A 23510-nucleotide genomic window follows, 5' to 3' on the forward strand; every position below is an offset into this window, starting at 1 on the left:
CATTTAATTTAAGTACATCTTTATGTCATTTTATAATTACTTTTGTCTTTGAAGCATGCATAATTAAAATGTACTGTCGAATATGCTGACAAGCATATATGGTAAACTAAAATAGCCTATACTTTCAATTGAAATGTCATGTATTTAAAGATATTTGTAATTACACATTTGTAAGGATGAAGTTGAAATTTAGTACATTTAAAATGTATAAACTTTTAATGTAACTGAGTAAACAACAGTTACATCAAGCTTTTCACATGTGTTTTAGTATGTTAGTGTGCAATGAAACTACACTCTCTTTAATTACACTTAAGCGGCCTTTTATTTAATTAATATTATCTGCAAGTATGCTTTTTAATGTTCTTTTAAGATTTAAAGTACACTCTCAGAAATAAAGGTACAAAAGCTGTCACTGGGGCGGTGCCTTTTCAAAAGGTACATGTTTGTACCTAAAGGGTCCATTTTGGTACCTTAAAGGATCATATTAGTACTTAAGGTGTACATATTTGAACCTAATAGGTACAAAAGTGTACCTTTTGAAAAGGTACCGCCCCAGTGACTGCTTTTGTACCTTTATTTCTGAGAGTGTAGAAGTGCACATTCAACACCATTAACCACACTTATTTTTCACAAGGTTAAACGTGTTTGGTTTTCTTTCTTCTGCAGCAGAAAAAAAAAAGTTTTGAAGAATATTTCAGCTCTTTTTGTTTATATAGCTACCTAGTGAAAGTCTTCACAAATTTTAAACTTTATTCATTTTCATTTTTGTTGGTCAAAACATACACTGTACATTTTTACTGTTTCATAAGTGAATTAAATTTGTATTTCATAATAATTGTTTAGCTGTTTATTTTAGCTGATAATCCTGCATGCAGTAGGCTGTTTAATGGCAAATTAGGCCACTTGCAATAAGAGTGCGATTTTTCGATTCATTTTGTATATGCTATTAATAGCATACTTTATGGTATGTGGCTACATGTACAAGAACTGACTGCAAAAAATAAACCTACCCTGAGAAATATTCACTGAACAAGTGTGAGTCTCCCCTATACATGTGACCTACAAATAAAAAAAATGAAATCTAAGGGTCTTTTCAATAGCTAAATGTATTATAATTCCATATGTGATTAAAAAATGTGTAAATTGTGTAAAAATCTACTTGGCAGAAAAACAGAAAACAGGTTAGGTCTTTAAAGACTTTTTAGCTATTAAAAAAATGGGCAGGATGATAACGGAAGAGACGAGTACTGATAGGCAGTAGCCTACAGAGTGTCTAAACAGCTCTGCAGCCACTCATAATAGATGAGCGCCCTTAGCGCCACATCGACCGTCAGCCCGCCTGCAAGACAAGTGCGTCTCCATTGGTTAAGCGGTTGGAGGGGCTACTATCTTTTTTTTCAACGTCGAAAAGTTTTATTTTGACAGCAGCTCCCCTTAAACGAAATACAGCTCGCGACTTTCCCAGATTATCGGACTGTGTTATTTAAGGAGAGACAGCAGATGGACTGACCTACTCAATGCATCTATCCGGCGCTGTGCTGCTGATATACATGGCTTGTCTTCTGACTAACACAAGATGAGCAGAGATGGGCCACAGTGGACAGGACAACATGAGACATTTATGAAAAGTTTCCCCGAAGAAGCCGTTCTCGCTCGGATCAAGAACAATGTCTGTGAATATCTCGAGCGTGAACAGCACACTTCAGCCCGAGCTCGTTACCTACAATGTTCCTGCTCTCATATTTGGGGTTTTACTCATCATAGTGATCATTTGTGGAAATGTGCTTGTGTGCCTGAGTGTTTACAAGGAAAAAGCCTTGAAGACAACGACAAACTATTTTATAGTGAGTTTGGCTGTGGCAGATCTGCTGTTGGCAGTTTTGGTTTTACCCCTGTTTGTCTATGCAGAGGTAAGTGTTGTGTTTAAGCGCAATACTGTTTGTCTGAGACATATAATGAGAGGTTCACAGTGTAATTTAAGTTCCCAAATATATATTATAAACAAAACAGTGCATTTTATAAGGCATATAGGTCTTCTTTATCTCAAAATACTGTACAACAGTGTATCAGAAATGAATGAGCACTGCCGTTTTAGGTAGTGTAGCCTAGTGTGACTGACAAATTTCAGATATGATTACGATTGCATTCTAATTTATAATAAATGACAAATGTAACTTATTCATTATGTTTATACTGTGTGTATAGATAGATAGATAGTTTATTTGAAAAGAGTTACTACATAGGCTCCTAGATTAGAATAGCCTAATTTGAATAGCCTACCTTTCTCAAGCTTTTTAGGTTTTAGGCCACTTATCTTGTTATCCTCAAGTTGCCATCACATTAAATCAGTCAAGCTGTGGCTTCGTTAGGCTCATTAGGTTAGTTTAGAGAATCAAGGACAGTCTGAATCTATATCCAAAAAAGTTGGTTACCTATTCGAAATGAATCGAATATGCTCTTCAATGTGAGGAAGTGTGCAGTTTCTTCTAAATGCTCATTAAAACTCTTCCTTGACACAATAAATCTATCTTTCCAGTTTCAAGGTGGTGTCTGGTCCTTAAATATGGCTGTTTGCGATGGATTAATGACCATGGATGTAATGCTCTGCACAGCATCAATATTCAACCTTTGTGCAATCAGTGTGGACAGGTTTGTATTTTAATTTCAGTCAAATATCCCTGATGTTTTGTATAGCGTTACTTTTCCTGAGCAATGAGAAAAGTTGCTTTGGGAGCCCTCAGGCATTTTCTTGAGAAAGAATGCAGACTGCATAATCAGTTTTTAGCATATTATTTTGATCTAATCGGGATTGCAGAAACAGGTCATGCTGGTCTTGAAGCTTATTCTTGCTGCGCGTAAGACTATATTCCATCATATCAATGTTGGACACAGCGTTCTTTGAGTATTTTTATTAAAGAAAGCTAAGATGTGCAATATTCTGTGAATTAGTGGTTCTCAACAGGTGAGTCGTGACACAAAAATGGGCCACAGATCTGATAGCAGATAGGAAAATAACAATTCTAAATGCAAATTAAAAAATGCATCTGAATAAATGCTTAACGTCCTCTGTTGTTGATGTCAAAGGCAATGTGTCCCGTTTTGGCACAAATTGATTGTTCACTTAGAAGCTGGCCAAATTAGGCAGACGTTAAACATGCGTGACATGCCCTCATCATCAAAGTCCATGAACAAAACTATGCAAGTGAAAGAAAATATGACCCAGACCAATTTAAATATGGGTTCTGTTGCAGCGAGTTTAAATATGGTTTCTGGTAACCACTATGTATTTTGTGCAGTGAATTATTGGCTATTAAGCACATGAAACCAAACACTCTATAAAACAATGTTTTTATATCAATGCCTTTTCAGCATTCCTGTTAATTCATTCATTTTGCATACTGTTGGGCCAATGCAGCTCACGATAACATTAATAAGTTGTTTCCTGTTTAATTTAAAGGACACACTTGTTTACTCTTGTTTCATCTGGGTCCTGAAAAAAACCTGCTTGAGAACCATTTGAGTCTGAACTTTGGCTTTGTTATGATCATAGTGTCCTGATGGTAAATTTCAATATGCATTCTGTTAACAGGTTCATAGCAGTGTCCATACCACTTAACTACAACAGGAAGCATGTTGACTATCGGCAGATTCTATTACTTTCTGCTACGTGGCTGTTGGCGCTGGCTGTGGCGTCTCCTGTCATCTTTGGAATAAACAATGTTCCTCAGAGAGACCCCAGAGAATGCAAACTTGAAGACAACAATTACGTGGTTTATTCGTCTGTCTGTTCCTTTTTCATCCCATGTCCCATTATGCTTCTACTGTACTTTGGGATTTTCCATGGTTTGCGCAAGTGGGAAGAATCACGCAAAGCCAAACTGAAAAACAGTATCCGGGCCTGCCGCAGTTTACAGCATGCTGCAGTGGCTGCCGCCCTCCCACCCTTGGGGGCTCTGCCTGCGTCTCTGCCCCGGGTCATTGAGAGGGACTTGGCCCAATCCAGTCTTGAGGAGCTTGACGACTTCACACAGCCCGTCTGCCCCTTCCCACATGAGTACAAAAACAGCCCCATTCAGACTGTGGCCTACCCTGAAATTCAATATGGTCGGCCAGCTCAGAGAAAGAAGAGGGCTAAGATCAATGGAAGGGAGAGAAAAGCCATGAGGGTTTTACCTGTTGTTGTGGGTAAGCGTTGGTGTATTTGTTTGTTTGTTTCAGTCTTGTTGGACTTGAAAGTACATAATATATAACTCATTTAAGGAGCTCAAAAAGTAGAATGAAAAATACATAAAAATACAACTTAATAAATGCTTCTGAACTTTTATCAACAAATCAGTTTAATTATTGCATGCAGGTAATTATAAGCTTCAAAACTTTGAATGAAATTGCCAGAGAGGTTGAAATTCCCCAGAACACACAGATAAAATGAACTACAGGCAAATCCCTCTATCCAATTATGGTGTCATGGTTCACCTGGTGCCTTAACCTAATTTACAGGCCACCATTTATAAATACAGAGACATAATAGCAAAGATTAGACTTGTGTTCTTCATTATTATTATTATTGATGTTGTTGTTGTTGAAATCCTGTTCATTATATTAAATCATAGCTCATCCATAGGGAAAAGTATCGCTATTTCTATAATATTTCTATGACCTTATATTATTAGATTATATTATATTATGCTTTCTTGTAATCTTTGTTCATAGCAGACATCATGAAGTATAATTTTGCATTAGTTTTATCTTTACCATTTTAACTTGCTTAAAAACCCAGACATTTTTCAAAATATCTTAATTTGTGTTCCACAGAGCTAAGAAAGTCAAACACATTTGAAACAACATGAGAATGAGTAAATAATGACAGTTTGTGTGTGTGTGTGTGTGTGAACTATCCCTTTAAAGAAAACTGACACAGCTTACCCCACTCTCTGCTGTATAAAATTATATAAACTATATAAAATTTGCATCAAGAAATTAGCATCCTGTTTTATTAGTTATCAGACAATATATCACATATCCAGGCAATGTAAAATGGTTTGTCAGGTAGCCTAAATGTGCTTTATGTGGTAACACCTTTTATTCATGTCAAAAATGTCATTTAATATGACTATACATGACCTCATGGGGATTCATAGGACCTAAAGCTACAGAGAGTAGCTGTAAACATTTATTTTGCATCACAGAAACATCTTATTGAAGTTATGCAGATGATCTGAAACTTATTCTAACTCTTACTGGGTATTTATAGAAATACCATTACTATACTTGAATAATTCAGCAGAGCTGAGGTCACTGGAGGAGCACATTAATATCTATAATATACATGAGGTTGATTTATATGTGTAGCTTTGTCTCACATGTTATTCATAACATTTGATTTGACATAGTTTGGTCACTTTCATAAGACTTTATTATGCCAGCATTGCATAATGCAGAATTAATGGCCGTGATTTTGCAGGTTTCTGGGTTATCCAAAGCCTTCCAGAGCTCTTAAAGTCATTCATGAATATTTTGAGCCTGGACTGCCCCTTTTTTTTTTTTTTTTGCTTTATCAGAACATGAGCAGGACTCTGACTACAACGTTCTGCCTATTAATGGAGTAATTTGGGATTGTTATGGCATGCTGTCATCAATCACAGAAAATCATTTTGAATTCCATCAAATTTGCAACAACAAACAAAAAACACATTTACAGTAATGAACCAGGTATTCTACAAGGTTAAAAAGCAGATCAAGATGCTGCTTTTAGTTTTGTTGAAAGCACTTGTATTAATTAGGCACACACAAATGTGAGTTATTTAAGCAGTGAAGTAATATAAGTTGTCCTTTCAGTAATGTAAATACTGTTTTATGTGGAATTCATGTTGGTGGATTTTATGTAAAGTGTGTAAACAGAACTTCTCATGCAGTCTTTATGGGTTTCCTGGACCAGAAAGGGTCATGACACTTACTTAAATGTTAATACAATTTATCACACTAATCTCATGTAATGTTAAAGTCTTGACAGTGTAGATTTTAACATTTATTCCAGTGCAATGTTTTGGCCCATATAGACTTCAACTGTAAGTGAATAGTTAATAAAGTAATAGTTCCCTCCAAAAAAACATAATTTGCTAAAAATATACTCACCATCGGGCCATCCAGGTTGTAGATGACTTTGTTTTTTCATTAATTTGTTTTTCACAGATTTGGAGAAGTTTTGCCTTACCAATGGATCCTCTGTAGTGAATGGGTGCCGTCAGAATAAGAGTCCAAACAGCTGGTAAAAACATCACAACAATCCAGAAGCAATCCACACAACTCCAGTCCATTAATGAATGAATTGTGAAGCGAAAAGCTTCAAATTATTACTTCCACACAAAATATGAATCCTCTATCTATAATATTGCCTTCTAAAGTAAAAAAAATAAATAAATCTTGATTTTATCAATCTTTATTTAGAAATAAGCACAGATCAAGCAATGTTTATAAGCAAAAACAGTCCTAAATGGTTCTAAACAAATACGTCAGTGGATTTTGATGTGAAGACAACAGGGGATGGACTTTTTCACTGGAGGAAGCTTTATGAATTATTAATGATGGGCTAATATTTTGGCTAGAAGCTACAGTTTAAAGTTAAAATGTGTTAATGGTGTATTTGTTTCTTATGAAGCTTTTCACTTCACAAAATGTTAATTAATGGACTGGAGTCGTGTGGATTACTTTTGGTTTATTATAATGTTTTTATCAGCTGTTTGGACTCTCCTTCTGACGGCACCCATGCAGAGGGTTCACTTGTGGGTAAGTGATGTATTGGTAACTTTCTTCAAATCAGTTTCAATGAAGTCATTTAAATATTTTTTGGGGGTAAACTATTCCTTTAATGTAAGTGAACATTTTGCTTGTTTTTACAAGCCGAGTAACTGGAATTATTTGAATAAAAAACAACTTAATTAGCAAAGCAAAATTCATTGTTTTGTGTTAAACATACAGTATTTTTGTACTCTTTTATGTAAGGTTTGTTTAGTAGTTTCTCAGAAAATGCACCAAATTGTGCTTTAATTCGTTAATGAATATGAGACATGATGTGTGATCTTCCCGCAGGTGTCTTCCTCTTCTGCTGGACTCCTTTTTTTGTAGTTCACACTACACGAGCCTTGTGTGAATCCTGTCACATCTCTCCAGACCTGATGAGCACAGCGACATGGCTGGGTTACGTGAACAGTGCACTGAACCCTATTATCTACACTGTCTTCAACACTGAATTCAGAAAGTTCTTCAGAAGATTTCTTCCACGCTGCTGTTGACATACACCAAATGCTGCATAAGACATGCCATAATTTATGCTAAAGACAATTGTAAACTGGACTGCAACTGTTTAATTTTGTTGTTTTGTTTTGTAATAATGCTGCCAATACTTTATTTGTTTGTGCCTACCATGTACTACATCCATATGTTATATATATAGTGGACTTTTCAGTGCAACAAAACATTCTCAGTGGTGCCTAGAACATTTGTGCAGCATTTTAAAATATGCCATGCTCTTAAAATATGTCTCAGTTTGAGTTAAGATTAATGATACAAAATACAAAATGCATTGCATATTTCAGATCTATGACATGCTATTGCCTGCAGGAATATTTTAAATTAAAAGACCACAATGTACACACTTTGTGATTTAGTAACAGCACAGCACTGCATATTTTGATACATTTGATTTTGGTAAAGTATTTTAAATATTACATAGATCCTGTATAGCTTTGAGTTTGATTTCATTCTTCTGAAAATGGAATCTGTATATTGCTGTAAAGAGACATTTGTGATAAAGTCACTAGATTCTCTAACAGAGATTTGAAACAGGACTTCGTAATGTTAGTGAGTTGAAGGCTCTCTGTGAAGGCTCCAAAACATCACGAGAAAGATTTTAATGAAGTTCCCGAAAAGCCCTAAGGATTTTACCATACTTAGATTTATTCTTTGAGCACATCATCTGTGTGCGGTGAAAAAAAGGATCAGACACCTGGGCAGAATTCCCACTTGTCTCTTTTTTCCCCTCTCTTATTGAATTATAAATAAAATGTCTGCATGATCAAGTGCAGCTTCTCCCATAAGCCTGACATTGGCATTTCTTAGAGAATTAAGAACAACCATGGCCTTGGTGAACATCTGTCCTTCCCAACTAATGGTCCCCTTGTTTATCCGATTCTTGCAAAAAAAAAAAAAAAAATATATATATATATATATATATACATACTGTAAATAAAATGGTACTTTTATTGAAAACATTTACATGTATATATTAATAGTTATTAAGACAATAATACATAATATGTAGTCAGAAAACTTGAAATCAGCTAGTTGCCTATTACTTTTATAGCTCAATCAAAACCAGATGGAGCTCTTTTTTTCATATCAAAACTTCTCTCTATCTCACTTGATGGTCACGCTGTTGATGCCATCGGCTGTGTTCAAATGAGTGGTATCACCCTGTACTAGGTTTTTGAAGCCTGATCCAATAGGAAAACCTTTTTAATTTGCCATGATGCCATTGTAGAACCATTCTAGTTCTAGGGTTCTTTAGAAAACCATCTCTATACTTTCACTTCAAAGAACCCTGAAAGGCGATGGCACATCGAACCAATAGATGTTTCCAAAGAACTACACAGACAACTCAAGAAGCCTATATTTGAACGTTTGTGTGTGTGTGCTAATCATGTTTTGGACCACATATGACAATTGTCACACAGGTCTATCTGCTTCATTCTCAGTGTCGTCTAATAAGGCCAAAATAAGGCCATTCTTCGACAACCAAGCTAATAAGCTCATTGTTCAGGGCACAGCAATCTGCCTCCTCCTTTATAACAACCTGCAATCTGCATATTCGACATGTCTCCAGTGAGAGCATCCAAAATATTGCTGCTTGACTTCTGCTTAACCTCCAGAGATTCTGTCTTATCACCATTCTGCTCAGGTGTTTTCACTGACTGTCTGTCCCATCATATCATATCATATCATGTGCTTCTTGAAACTTGGATTTTTTTGTTTCTTCCATTAGACATCTTGAATTGTCGGATAATTGAGGGTATTGTTTGCTTTATCCGTCCAGACCCTGTATAGTACCGAGCAACACTAGCCAGCAGGCCGAACTGAATTAGACAGAGAGGTAGTGTCTGGCATACTCAGACGCTGTGACACAATGACACAATGAACTGAGCAGTTCACCTTCTCAACAGACAAAACAGCCAAACAATGAGTCCTCTGCATTACCAGCCTGCAACTATTTTCCTTATTGTGTGTCAATATATGACAGTTTACGAATGCGATGAGCACAGAGCTTCTGTTTTCCTTTCACTCCAACAATGTCAAAATACTGTAAAGAAGTTATATGGCATGACAAACCAAACCAGAAAATGCATTGCTATTTTTACTGGACAAATGACAAATCTACATGTGGGCAGTAAGTTGAGGCACATGTAACAGTACATTTACACTTAACAATATCAACATTATATATATATATATATATATATATATATATATATATATATTGTGAACTAGTGCATCTTATGTACTGCACCAGATTTGCCAGTTCTTACTGTGAGATGTTACTCCACTCTTCCACCAAGGCACTTGCAAGTTCTTGAACAGGTCCAGGGGGATGCCTGTTTACATGTGGTTTGCCACTGCAAGGCTGTTGAGCTGTCCAACTTGTAGCACTGCAGGCATCTTACTTTACAGACATTGCAGTTTTTTGTCATTGTAATTGTTTATCATCTGTAGTCCGTATGCCTCCCTGCAGCAGGACTATGGCATGTTCACACAGGTAAGCAGACTGGGCATCGTTTCCTGGTGTTTTTCAGTAGAAAGTTCTCTTTACTGTCTTCTGCTATTATAACTCTGACCTTTATATGTACTGCATGTAAATCGTTAGGTCTCTTAAAAGGATAGTTCACCCAAAAATTAAAATTTTGTCATCATTTACTCACTTTCATGTCATGACATTAATAGAAATATTCCACTGTATTGCCATCTGTATATGTTTAAATCAGTTTTTTGATCTTGAAGAGTATGTCTATCAATTTTTTTTTTTTTTTTGTGAAAGGTTTTGTATGTGCTATCTTTGTTTACAATAATGGCACTCGGTTTGACATTTTCTGCTCTGATACATTTGACAAATACGATAAAAATCCTTCACACTCACATAAGATAAAGACTCCAATCATATTCTAGAAAAAGCTTTTATTATTCATCAGGGTGGTTTTTCCTCATGCTGGCCAACTCATTTAGATGAACTGACCAGCTGAATGCCACTCACTTTATCTCAGAACCACCATTTGTATACAGAATAAATTAATCATATCACCACAGTCATAAAATTTGTTTAAGATGATGGATAGCAGCCAGCTAAACAAACAGAGATTAAATTCTTGTTTTGCATCTTTAATTGTCAGCTACATTACTGTATTCATTATTTTACCACATTACCTGCAATATGTAGAGGTGACCTAGTTATTTAGTTCTAGATATTCATGCTTAACCCAGTATATTCAAGCACACCTTTTCAACAATTGAAACTCTGTCCCTCTAGTGCATGCTCACTACTGAGGCAGAATTCGACGACTGGGCTTTCCAAAGGGCCCACAATCAATTCTATTCTCGATCTCCAGATCCCATGTCAGGAGGAAATTTGGTTGCTCACTCCTCCTTGTTCACTGAAGTCTATAGAAAAGGACGGAAACATTTTTAGATACCTCTAGTTTTGGGGGTTTTGAAATGAGAATAAAAATTTATATAGACTATTTCCTAACAAAGAAGGAAACATTAAACACACTTAAAGATAAGTAAAGCAGCTTCAAGCTGTTTTGTAAATGTTATTAATGTTATTAAATTGGACCAGTCTTTAAAATCAAAGTCATGAAGAACATTCTGGCAAATGAGGTATATGAAATATGACAGATAATGGTGCAAGAGGAGCATAAAAAATGTATTTCTTCATAACTCTTGTAGAATACAGAATTTTATGAATGTTCTGCTGAGTACAGCAGACTAATCTACATGCACCTACTCATATGATTTATATATGTAAGAACAGAGATTGATTGAAACTTACCTTGTCTCCGCCAACATTCATTAGGGCTTCTAATTCCTGCTTCCATCCAAGGAGCTCCACCAGCTTTTTTACGCCACTAACTACGTCACCCAGCTCAGCCACGTCATTGTGACGTTGGGACCCCCGAGCAAACGGCCCCACAAGATCTCGATTTATCAAAAGCCGTGACACTGAACCACGCACGGCACCAGCCAAGCTGGCGAAAGGCTCCACCTAACAAATCAGAAAATAGGCCTTTTTGAAAGCAGTAAGCAGATAACCCAACAGTGACATCTGCTGGGGATGTAGTTCCAGAACACAAGGTCTATTTTTGCAAATGATCTGCAGATTATATCGTCTATCACAACCATTTCAAATTATTGTCTAATTGTTTCATTTTTATGTCTTCATATTAACTGCAGCACCTATGTATGTATATATATATATATATATATATATATATATATATATACATATATAAATTTAAAAATCTTGATATTTATATTTTAACTAGGTCTGCAACTAATGATAATTTTGATAATCAATTTATTTGTTGATTATTTCTTTGATTAATTGTTTGGAAAATTCCAAATGACTAAATTACTCATTTTAATTTATAAAAATCAATTCATTTTAATCCAACATTTTTAAAAAATACTATTGTCCTCCAAACAATGATCAATTTGAAGGCTATGAAAACAAATATAGTGAATGTATCTATGCTATACATTGTGCAACAAAAAAAAAGGTTAAAATATAAACATTATATTCTAAACCAAAAACAAACAAACAGAAAACAACAACAACTAATTGCATACCATTTTAAAACCATTTTAATCACTAAAATTCATTAAAAAAACAAAAACACAGACTAAATCTAAAACTCATACGAGGAATACGCACATTCACTCATCTGAACATGAATTAATTAAACAATAATTATATTACATTTATATTCCATTACAATAATCACTGTTACTGCTCTCATAAAATACAACTTGTCGCATACATTTGTCGAACAAGAAATATTGTAGTGCAATGTAAATTTTAGTCAGAATTGCATTCTTATTCTGTTTGACATGCATACACTACCTTTCCCACAGCAGCTCACTCTCTGTCCTCCTCTATTTCCAGATGCATTTAGATGCATGGAGATCTATCTATCTCTATTTTCCTTCTTCATGGAGTTAGTTTGTGGAGTTAGTATATGTAAATTGTGTGTTTACAAGGCTTTTTAAAAACCGCGGTCCCAATGTTTTGTATGGCATGTGTCAGTCGATCAACTTAAACTTACGTCACTAGTAGTTCCTATTGTGCTGGTTTAGACCCTACTCTGAAGTAGGACCTAATTTAGTCCAATCCAAATAAGTGTTCCAATAAACTAAAATCATTCCCAGTTCCTGGAGTGCGAATGTGTCAAAAAGCAGGTACTTCCACCAATAGTTAGAGAAACTACGAAAACCTTCCTGTGGAGCGAAAGCCCCTAAAGACTCAACTATGTAAGTGACTAAGTGTAGACCAACCAGACGTGTCCCACAGACTCATAAAATACGGCAACTAATGGGTTTAAATGTATTAAAGGGACTTGGTCTCACACTGCATTTGTTCAGTGGGTACAAATCCAGAGCTAAGCTTTACAAAAAGCTCATTAACAGATCCAGCAGCTTTTCCTCACCTCAAGAGATGTTCCCATGACAATGAGTAAGTCTGCTATCGGGAAGTCTGTCAGGTAGGTGAAGAACTGCTGAGGAAGCTCCTCACCAAAGAACACAATGTCAGGCTTGATGATTCCTTTACAAGTAGGGCATTTGGGTATTGTTCCTTCCATGATATCATTCTAATGAGAGACAGCCATAAGTCAGGAGCTTAATTAATTATTACAACAATCATACCATAAGCAAATCACAGTGAAAAACTATTCTGTCAGAATCAGGTTGTGACATGCTTGTTTAGAAATGAGATAGTTGTGAGTTTATTTGAAGTGCAGTTCCAGGTGTAAAAAATTCAAAACCACAATTCAACGACACATACTTACCCTGAGTTCCTCTCCCTTGTAATCCCTTCGGCAAACTGTGCATGTGGCCGTGGCAAATGTTCCATGTGCCTCCACCAACATCTTTGGGGGAATGCCAGCCACTGAAATCAATGAAAGGTCAGTGACATTTATAAATGATTTACACAAACATTGAGTCTGCTAGACTTTTTGATAATAATAAATAACATATTTCATTAAAATAGCCTAATCATTATATGAATCTGGAGCCAGTTGAATAAAAATAAGAATATTAATACCAGATTGACTAAATTGTATCAACAGGCTCTTGTTTTACCTGACAGACTTCAGTCCATTAGACATATATGATAATCTTGATATTTACACTCATTCACATTTTAAAAGAGAGAACATTATGTCAATTAATTACTTTGTTAGCAGCTTTTCAACACAGCATGCCTCTCTGAGCATCAGTCCACGTTCTGCATGTCAAGTAAAATAATCATAAAAAAAGAATGTACATTTTTATGTTTCCCTTTGTATAAGTATTTATCGTAATTTAGTTCAAATACAGTTTCGGAATTTGATCTATATATAAAATTACTAATGGTAAAAAACATATTTTTACCGTTAGTTAGTGAGACAAAAGAACTTTACTCACTTCGCTCTAGTCCATCAATGTTTTGCGTGTACATCCTGAGTAGTTGTCCCTTATCATGAAGCAGGCGAACGAAGTAGTGTGTCAGATTGGGTTGGTAATTACCAGGATAAAGCTCTTTGGCAAGAGCAAAAAAAGGGGTTGGATTGTGATGAAAGTAATTTATTTCAAATATGGCTTCAGCATAGGGCAGATTGTACTGTTGAAGGTTGTCATAAAGACCGCTGCCGGGTGTTCTGTGGGAGAAATACGATTTGAGAGAAGTTGCAACCAACTCAAAGGTGGATTAGGTGACAACCGCCCTTATGAGTCGTTCTTTACCTGAAGTCTGGGATTCCACTGGGTGTGCTGATACCCGCCCCTGCCATCACCACAATTCTTTTGAACTTGCGTTCTCTGATATCTTCTGCAATGTCCTCCAGAGTCTGCTGGTGAACGTTGCCACGGCCTCCTCCGAAGAGCCCTCTTACGCCACCACATCTTATGAAGGCAGCTCTATCAGGTCAAAATGTCAGATTAACGTTCAAATCACTGGGGAATTTCTGGGATCATAACTGGAAGAAAAAAAAAAGAAAGAAAGAAAAGAAAACAATACTTACGGACAATAAAGGAATTGTGAAAGAAATACAGCACCATTTTGTGCATGAGGGATATGTGGCAATATCTTTTGATGGGCAAGGTTTGTCCTTGACAGATCTGAGGAAAAGCATAATTGTAAGATTCCCTCCAACAGCATTACAGACTAATCACCCAAAAATAAGCTACTTTGCAAACATCAAAAATAGCATGCATTTTTTTATTTTATTTTTTTTAGGACGCTTTGCTTCTCTGGTAAACATACATTATTGTTTTTAGTTTTAAGGATGTTTGGATATTTTAACTCGAAAACAAGACTAAGACAAATATTATTTCAGCGCAGAAACAGCAATTCATCATTCGTGTATAAATGAGTGTATACCAATGACACTGGCATGTGTAACATGAAGTAGCTACAGCAGAAACAATAACAAGAACATACTTTCAGTAGTAGACAGTCCTCTTCTCCATAAAGATTTATCTGTAAAACAGTATCTGCACACATTTAGACCCGTTTTTAGGTACAGCATAATGGACTCAGGCTAGACTCCTACTTTGTCAAAAGGCATACATTATTTCAGCGAATTTGCAGTGGTAAATAAAAACATACAGGAACAGCCAGAGGCAGACTGGTGACGCAGTTATTACCGTAACAGACATAATGGAGTTTACATCAAATTACATGACAGACGAAAAACGCAATTTGTCCATTCATTCTCACCCATGTATGCACTAAAATATATTATATCCATACAACATGACTATATTATGGTTATTACAGGCTTTTAAATCCCTTTTTTTTTTTAAATATATATATATATATAAATGATTTGAGTTCAAACTTTATAATGCGTAATTACTACAGTACTTACGATTGGATGTCGCGAATGGAGCGTTTCTGATGACAGCTTGTTCATTCTTGTTGAATGGATAATGGATAATAAAATATATAAACATTTAATTGTCGATAATTAGTCAAAAATATAAATTAAAAGTCTTTAATTCTTCATTATCTTCGATGTACAGCGTGTATGCAAATAGACTTGCAAGCTAAAGCTAGTATAGGTGAGGTTAGGTAGGTCATGAACTGAGATGTATAACGTTATAGGAGATCTGAGGTAACTTACATGTAAAACTTTCATTGGTAGATTCCATATTTTAATAGTTATATATTTGTATTTTAACAAAACACATTTTTTTGGTAATTTAACTATTTCTTATGTATTTTGTGATTTTGTCTATAAGCTAAATAAAAGTCGGACTTTACTTTTGCTTTTCTGTATCGCGCTGTGACGTCACTACGGATGCGCCGCGGACTGTTTATCAATCAGAGGAAGCAAAGGAGGTGAGTATTTTTCAGTGATTTTAGGTGCATGAATGGATAGAAAACATTTTAACGTGGTTTATTTTTATTGTTATTATTATTATTATTACAAATGTGCTCCGGCAATTTTACGGCGCCGTCTTGTGTTAGTAATGTTAAATGAACGTGGAAGTAATATTGTATTGCTTTATGTGCAGTTCTAATATTTGTTTATTTTTTAAGTAGCTCAAATATTGATATAATAGTAAAGAACATTGATACGTTAGAAGCAGAGATATTTACATTGCATCGCATTTTCTAAAACTTTTTTTAATCTCTTGAATTTATTCCATGTGTTTTTGAAAGTTTATTCAACTCTTTTTCTATAGAATGTCAGTTTTCAACAGCAGGCTGTCAAGATCGAAAAAAAGACTATGTACTATAAAAGTAGTCCATATGAGTCATCTTATTAAATTAAGAAACAGTACAAAATTTTTAATGGTTTCTCTATTACAATCTTAGATTTCTTCAGACTGGTGCACCATGTTCAGTTACACATACAGTCATGGTCAAAATTTGTATTTGAGAAAAACATTTATTTCATAATGATATTTCCCCCCATTTTAAATTCTTATTGTCCAATGAAATGTTAGATTTTTGTGAATTGTTTAAATAAAAGATCAAAAGGATTAACAATGCAGATTAATTTTCACAGACTTCTTTGATCATATTTACCAAGGGTGCCGATATTTTTGGCCAAGACTGTATAAGAGATCCTATGGCATGGTGCATTAGTATGGACTTTTAACCTATTAGGTCCTGTTCCCAACTACTTTAAAATGCATTTTCAGGGATCCAATCACAAGTGAACTCCTAGTGAGTATGTGTCTTTCCCAGACCAGTCCTTCTGAGGCTATCCTCCTCAGCATTAAGGTCTTTAATGAAACCATCTATTAAGTCTACATGGCAACATCATTAATGTTTCCGTCCTCCGTGGTCAAAACACAAAACTACTATTAAAATATTTTAGAAAAAAAAATACTTTATATTAAAAGTCTTTATATTAGCTGACTTTCTTTTCAACACTATACAGTAAATGACAATCTGTGTTCTCCCAGTGGTTTACATCAAGGGTAGTTTAAGCATTATGTGATTAATTTACCACAAAACATAATGCCTTCAAATCCAAAAAGATGTTTGTTTTGTATTTCATAATGAAATTGAACGAGCCACGTACCGACTCATTTTCAGCCATTTCTCTTTTGTTAATTGGAATGTGTGCAAAGGACTGCTGATCGGAAGGCGTGAAGGATACACTTGATGAGTCCTTCAAAATTCATCAAATGAAGGACATGAAATGAAGGCTGCCTTCTAAGTATCCTTCAAATTGAAACGGCCTTCAGTGGCACTTGATGATGCAGTATTTCAAGGAGAGGTATAGACAAAAAAAAAAAAAAAAGTATAATAAAAGGAATAAGGAGGGCGGCTGCGATTTCCACCATAATTTGCATTGCAGCAAATTTCTAATTTTTAATTTTTAAATTTTTTTGGTACACTTTCTCACAACATGTCCCGCTTGATGTGTTTAGGTGGGTGGGCAGTGAATAGTTGGTGCCTCACTGTGGTTTAGGATGAATTCAGGATGGATAATTTTTCCACTACAAAAATGCAGTGTGGTCTCATGCATTTATAGCTACCTCTGTATGTGCTTTCAGTGATCTGATCACAAAATGTTTTAGATTCCTTTTAACTTGTATTTAGCGCTGACCAGTTGAAAAGCATCTTAAAACTAGGGGTGTAAATCGGATGGTTCGGCACGATACAATACGATATCGATTCTCAGACCCAGCAATACGATATTTGCCGATACCTCAAAAAAATCTATGATACGATTACGATTCGATTTGATACAGGAGTATATCGATGATTATATACCTATGTTAAACAACCATCTACATTTTTTATTAACTCACAAATGCAACCAAAATATATAACATGAACATTTATCTGAAATTTTCACATCCTGTACCTCAGTTGGGACATTCACAACAAAAAATAGGCCTATACACTTTTTTTTTTTTTTTTTTTTTTTTAATGATAAAGAAAATAAACAAATGGAAAAACAATTCTGGCTGCTATGGGCTCAGTGCTTTTCTACAGATAGCAGAAAATAAATACAATAGAACAAAGACACAAATTCAATAAACAGTGCTTTTCAGGTTCTTCTGCTCTGTCTAAAAATAAATTGCAGGTATGCTATAGAAATGTAATAATCAAATGTAAAATAACTGCAGTCTTCACAGTATAACTTAAATATAGATTAATAATTTTTGATGTTACAAAGGTTATTTAGTCAGGAGCAGTGAGCACCTGTATTTTTCTTTGACAGCGTTTTCTTTGATTAGACAACTGATCACAGCCAAATGGAAGAGCTTCACACAACGAGGACATCTGAAGCATCACATAAGAATTCACACAGGTGAGAGGCCTTTCTCATGCCATTTGTGTGGTAAAGGTTTCACACAGGCACAAAGCCTCAAAAAGCCATTTGGCTGTGATCAGTTGTCCCGATTGGGCTTTTGCGGTGGCGGCTCCAAAACCATGGAACAGTCTTCCCTCCAACATTAGAGTTGCTCCTACTCGAAATATTTTTTTTTAAAAACGTCTGAAGGCTCATTTTTTATGTGTAGCTTTTGAGACTGCAGTGTGTTGAGGCACTGGTTTCTGGTACTGTCCTTGATGTTTTATTTGGTGTTTTGTTACTGTTGTCTTCTATTTGTGGAATTATTTTTACTATTGTACAGCACTATTTAAAACACGGATTTAATATAGGCTACTGATACACATGCGCTTTCTTTCTCAACTGTTTACGTCAAGACATATGCCTAACCGACTGCGTTTACTAGGATATTCGCCCAAACACGCATTTTGACAAAAAAGCAGAAAAGAGCTCAATTTAGTACTCGCACGGTGTAGACATGACTGTCTGTGTGTGTGAGCTTCAGATGTGTGTACAGAAAACTTCTCACACAGCCCTTGACTGTTCCGCCATTTATCCCAAGCGTCTTTTATGCTCGCCTTGTGCCTTCGGACAGTCCTTATATAGAGTCCTGATATGTGAGTTTGAACGAGAATGCACGCGTCGACGGTAATGCATAGATGGACATTATGTGAAAATGTGGACAGTCCCAAAATAAAGGTGCCTAATTATACTATAGATATCGATATTTTACGCGTGGCATCGATGCATCGTATGGTTAGACATCGTATCGATGTATCGATTAATCGTTACACCCCTACTTAAAACCAGGTGGAAACAGGCACTTAGTGTTCTACAATAAGTACAACCTGTTTATGATTAAACGCACATGAATAACAAATTTAAATATAATACCATTTATAAATTGTATATTGATATTCATGATAAAATGGGCAAGTTGAATTTTTGTCCACATGGTACCCACATGTTTTTTCTTCTACTGTCGTGTTGCGAAATCAGAATGAGAATGCATGAAACAAATACATCAGTTGTTACTTGGGTGATGCCGTGATACTGTGTGCAAGCACTGGAGTGTGTGCATTATGGTGGACGAACAGTTAGTCTGGTTTTTAGAACTTTTTTTTCTTTTTGCTTTTCAGAAAGTATACATCCCATGACACAAAACAGAAAACCAACAAGGTTTACCTTAATATGCCTTAATATAACCAGCAATATACTGAGATGATGTAGTTATAATAACATTCTTGAGCATAATATACCTTGCCAACAGGTTTGTAGAAAATGCTTAACTAGGTCTATATTATAAAACCATCACCACATCACTACAGGTGTTTTTCCAGCAGGTGTTAGCTAAGAATGCTGAGAATTCTGGGCCGTGAACAGTTTAGAGAAAACATTAAAAGTCCTCTTAAACTCTAAAAAGTGTCCTGTCCTACCCCTGAAGTGTTAGTTTCCTGCAGAGGTGGTGACCCTGCATGAGTGGGACTGGAAACCCCTGCTTTAATGTCTGTAGTGCATGTAGTTCATACTGTATGTAGTTACTCTAATTGCACGATGCTTTGTACGAAATGTAACGATGCTACCTGCTGATTATGGAGAAGGTTGAATCTCTCCCTCTCATATAGGCCAGGCCTCATAAACAAAGATAACTTCCTTACGTGGGGAAAATGACAATCCACCCACAGATATTGCAACAGATCTGTTGAGTTGAAGTAGATCTGTTCACATCATGCAGTGTCTGTTGTTTTTCTCACTGAGGGAACATGATGTGCCACTAGCCACTGACACGTCTGACCTGCTTGTTCTCTCAGTCTATGTGTCCAAGTATATGTGGCAGCTATCTGTATGCCATGTGGACTTTGAAATTGGTAAGTGCATGGTACACCTGCATATGCCTTGTCTTTTAGCCCATGAATCCGACATGGGATTTATATAATTGTCATCCTGCTGTTTATTAACAGCTGGCAGTTTAAAAAAGGATTTGGTTGTTTATTTTCACAGGTTTGGTTTGATTTTGGTTTGAAAATCATACAACTCAATCTTCAGTGAAGTCACTCCCACAGCAAATCACCAATAAATGCTGGAAGTATTCCCATCAAAGAGGCCACTGTGGTTCAAGCCAGCAGGAATCAAGTGTGGTGTAATAACAATTTCCACATAACGCTGTGGTAAAGATGGATTTTGTTGAAGAGACTGAAGACGTCAGTGATGCTGAATGATGAAGAGGCTGAAGAACAAAAAGGTTGGTGTTGATTTATGATTGTTCAGTAATTACTTTCAGGCAGTTTACCAAATTTGACTTTTAGATGTGCTTTAATTTAAAATTTGTTCCTCTTGAATTTCCTTTTGATATGTTACTATGTTTATTTTAGAACTGATGGAATCGAACAAGGAATGTCAAGCACAGAATGAAAAGGAGGAGAATCAGGAAGCCCACAATGCCTTAACTGGAGAAAACTCTTTTAGTGGTTCACAAACTTCAGAGGATTTCTCACATGAAAGCACAGAAGCCAAAAATTATTTTGCATGCCACCATTGTAGAAAGACTTTTTCACAAAAAGGACACCTGAAGTATCACATAAGAATTCATACTGGTGAAAGGCCTTACAAGTGCCCTCAGTGTGACAAGACTTTTACTCAAAAAGGCCACCTTAGGGATCATATAATAACTCACACCGGTGAGAGGCCATTCACATGCCCTCAGTGTGGAAAGGGTTTCATGAGTAAAGGAAACCTTAATGTCCACATTAAAATTCACGCCCAAGAGAGGCCTTTCACATGTCCGCAGTGTGGAAAGACTTACACGTGTAAAGGACACCTTAAGGAGCACATAGGATCCCACACTGGTGAGAGGCCTTTCACATGCACACAATGTGAAAAGAGTTTCACACGGAAAGGAAACCTTAATATTCACATGAAAACTCACACTAGAGAGAGGCCTTACACATGCCCTCAGTGTGGAAAGAGTTACACATCTAAAGGACACCTTAAGGAGCACATAGGATCCCACACTGGTGAGAGGCCTTTCGCATGTCCTCGATGTGGAAAGTCTTTTACACGTAAAGGAAGTCTTAACATTCACATAAAAGGTCACACTAGAGAGAGTCCTTACACATGCTCTCAGTGTGGAAAGTGTTTCCCAACTAAAGGAAATCTTGATAGTCACATAAGAATTCACACTGGAGAGAAGCCGTTCACATGTCCTCAATGTGGGAAGAGCTTCACACAACGAGGACATCTGAAGCATCACATAAGAATTCACACAGGTGAGAGGCCTTTCTCATGCCATTTGTGTGGTAAAGGTTTCACACAGGCACAAAGCCTCAAAAAGCCATTTGGCTGTGATCAGTGTGGTCAAGAATTTGTATTGGAGTCATTGCTGAGAAGAACCTGAGGATGCATTCAAACAAGCAGCCTTATTTGTGCTGTGTTTGTGGGAAGAGTTTTCTATTGCTTGACTATTTTAAACAGCACCAGAAAATACACAGTGGTGTGAAGCCTCATGTTTGCTCTGAATGTGAAAATTCCTTCATGAGAGCCAGAGACTTGGAGCGGCATAAAAGACTCCATGCTGGAGAAAAACCTTTAAAGTGCTCACACTATGGAAAGGGTTTCACTGAGTCTGGAAACCTAGTAAAACATGAAAGAGTGCACACTGGAGAGAAGCCATTCCACTGCCTTTCATGTGGGAGGAGTTTTAGACAATCACAATTGGCTCATATAGAAAAGCACTGTCCACAAGTGGACACAGTGTCCAACCTTCAGGCTTCAGTTCCAAACGCATTGTGTGAAATTCAAATTCAAAACAACAGTAGGAATAAGACAGTTCAGTGTGATAAACTTTATAATTTGAATGCACTTAATGCGTCTGTTTAGACCAACATGAACATAATCATGCAGTATATGCAACATTTTTTATGTACAGGTATTGTTATCTGTTTTCCATTGCACTGCGAAGAAAACTGGCCAACCATTAAGAACTGAGCGTTTGGTCACATGCCCAGAGCCACTGCTGTTACATAAAACTAGTAACTGGTGCCACTTAAAAAAAGACTATTTTGCTAAATGGTTGTAAATAGCAGAGAATGAATCCGGAACTAGCTCTATTGTCTCAGTACACTTGTTTTGGTTTTGTTTGATAAAACTATAGTGAATACGAAAGACTGAAATACTGTTTCAAAACTTCTTTTGAAAGAATGTCAGTGAATTAGCATTTTCATTAACCTGTATGCCATTTAACACAATCTGCAAAGATGAATCACATGTGGAAATCAAAAATAATAAAAAATTGTGACGAACATTCTTTTTTTTCAAATTAAAAACTACAAAGTTGATGTCTCGTGCCAGATATTTGTTTCTTGTGTGTATCACCATCAGTAAATAGTGTATGTGGGACTGATTTGGAGAATGAAAACTTAAAGCTAATGACATGCAGTACATGAAGAATTGATTGTTAGAGCAGTGAGAGATTTGTTACATTGATTCACAACGAAATCTTGAGTTCATGAATCTTTCTGAACAATTCATTTTTGTAAATTATTTTTTATGCATTTGTTTTAGTGAAATGTATATAATTGTCCAGATAAAAGACAATCCTTCAAATGTATGATGGGCTATGCCTTTATTCTCGACCTTTTAAGTAGAACGACTTTTTAATACTTTTTTCAGTATTTTCTGTCTGCGCTATCATTATTGAGAGAACTGTGATAAATATTTGATTATTTTTTCCCAACCCCCATTAGTAACCACAAAACATACTGGGAGCAGAGAACAAATAGTTTCAATGAAGGTGGTTGAGGCACACTTGATGGCAGCATCAAAAGCTGTGCCTAGGTAGTCTGATAAGAAACCTGCACTGGTGTATCGCTTTGCAACTGGAACCTGTACCCTTTTACAACACCAGATGGAGCAACCGCAGAGTTTCATTGCTTAAAGGGATAGTTCACCTAAAAAAATCATTTATTCACCCTTATATCCTTCAAATAATGTCATTGTTTTATTTGTCCATACAATGGAAGTCAACGGCCAGGTGAACAAAAAGGTTTGGAACAACATGATGGTGAATAGATGATGACAATTTTCAGTTTGGGTGAACTATTCATTTTGATAATGTCTTTTTATAATGGTTTTGGATTTGTTTGCCTTGTCTTAGCGTTTTTTTTTTTTTACAAACCAGTATAAACCAAGACTGACATTAAATGATTTATGTGAGGATTTTAGTCTTAATGAGCTAGATGGTAAGTGTTTCAATTAACTTAGGAAAATAAGTACTTGTTGTTGTTGTTTTTTCTGTAAATGACACCAGCTCAATTTTTTAACAGTCAAACATGCATTTTCTTTACATTTGACTAATTACACCTAAATAATATTGAATTCAGAAATCCTATATGCACGTTTTAGTGGCCGTTT

General features: G+C 35.9%; 3 protein-coding genes across 9 annotated transcripts; 2 read left to right on the forward strand and 1 right to left on the reverse strand.

The window, feature by feature from the left end:
• Positions 1–1282: 1282 nt before the first annotated feature.
• Positions 1283–7936, forward strand: drd4b (dopamine receptor D4b). Its single transcript, XM_058782359.1, has 4 exons — positions 1283–1910; positions 2537–2649; positions 3590–4185; positions 7087–7936. The coding sequence occupies exons 1-4, from the start codon at positions 1668–1670 to the stop codon at positions 7287–7289; spliced, it is 1155 nt and encodes a 384-aa protein (XP_058638342.1). The 5' UTR covers positions 1283–1667; the 3' UTR covers positions 7290–7936.
• Positions 7937–10212: 2276 nt separating this feature from the next.
• On the reverse strand, positions 10213–14950 carry sirt3 (sirtuin 3). 3 transcript variants are annotated; one of them, XM_058782786.1, is made up of 8 exons: positions 14741–14950; positions 14322–14418; positions 14044–14217; positions 13726–13958; positions 13107–13207; positions 12747–12908; positions 11093–11305; positions 10213–10701 (listed from the first exon to the last, which is right to left on the reverse strand). In XM_058782786.1, exons 1-8 carry the CDS (start codon positions 14826–14828, stop codon positions 10678–10680), a joined length of 1092 nt encoding a protein of 363 aa, XP_058638769.1. In that variant the 5' UTR covers positions 14829–14950; the 3' UTR covers positions 10213–10677. The 3 variants fall into 3 exon arrangements, with proteins under 3 accessions (XP_058638769.1, XP_058638770.1, XP_058638771.1); XM_058782787.1 differs by lacking the exon at positions 14322–14418 and having other exon boundaries at positions 14044–14276; positions 14741–14887; XM_058782788.1 differs by lacking the exons at positions 14044–14217; positions 14322–14418; positions 14741–14950 and adding an exon at positions 13495–13546 and having other exon boundaries at positions 13726–13812.
• Positions 14951–15535: 585 nt separating this feature from the next.
• LOC131544509 (gastrula zinc finger protein XlCGF8.2DB-like) lies at positions 15536–22579 on the forward strand. Of its 5 annotated transcripts, none has more exons than XM_058782792.1 (5): positions 15575–15643; positions 16888–17036; positions 19727–19969; positions 20103–20343; positions 20474–22579. In XM_058782792.1, exons 4-5 carry the CDS (start codon positions 20310–20312, stop codon positions 21493–21495), a joined length of 1056 nt encoding a protein of 351 aa, XP_058638775.1. In that variant the 5' UTR covers positions 15575–15643; positions 16888–17036; positions 19727–19969; positions 20103–20309; the 3' UTR covers positions 21496–22579. The 5 variants fall into 5 exon arrangements, with proteins under 5 accessions (XP_058638776.1, XP_058638777.1, XP_058638775.1 ...); XM_058782791.1 differs by having other exon boundaries at positions 15584–15643; positions 16888–16976; positions 18007–19969; XM_058782793.1 differs by lacking the exon at positions 16888–17036 and having other exon boundaries at positions 15536–15643.
• Positions 22580–23510: the final 931 nt, after the last annotated feature.

The sequence above is a fragment of the Onychostoma macrolepis genome, chromosome 07, assembly GCF_012432095.1.
Source record: "Onychostoma macrolepis isolate SWU-2019 chromosome 07, ASM1243209v1, whole genome shotgun sequence".
Classification (NCBI taxonomy): domain Eukaryota; kingdom Metazoa; phylum Chordata; class Actinopteri; order Cypriniformes; family Cyprinidae; genus Onychostoma; species Onychostoma macrolepis.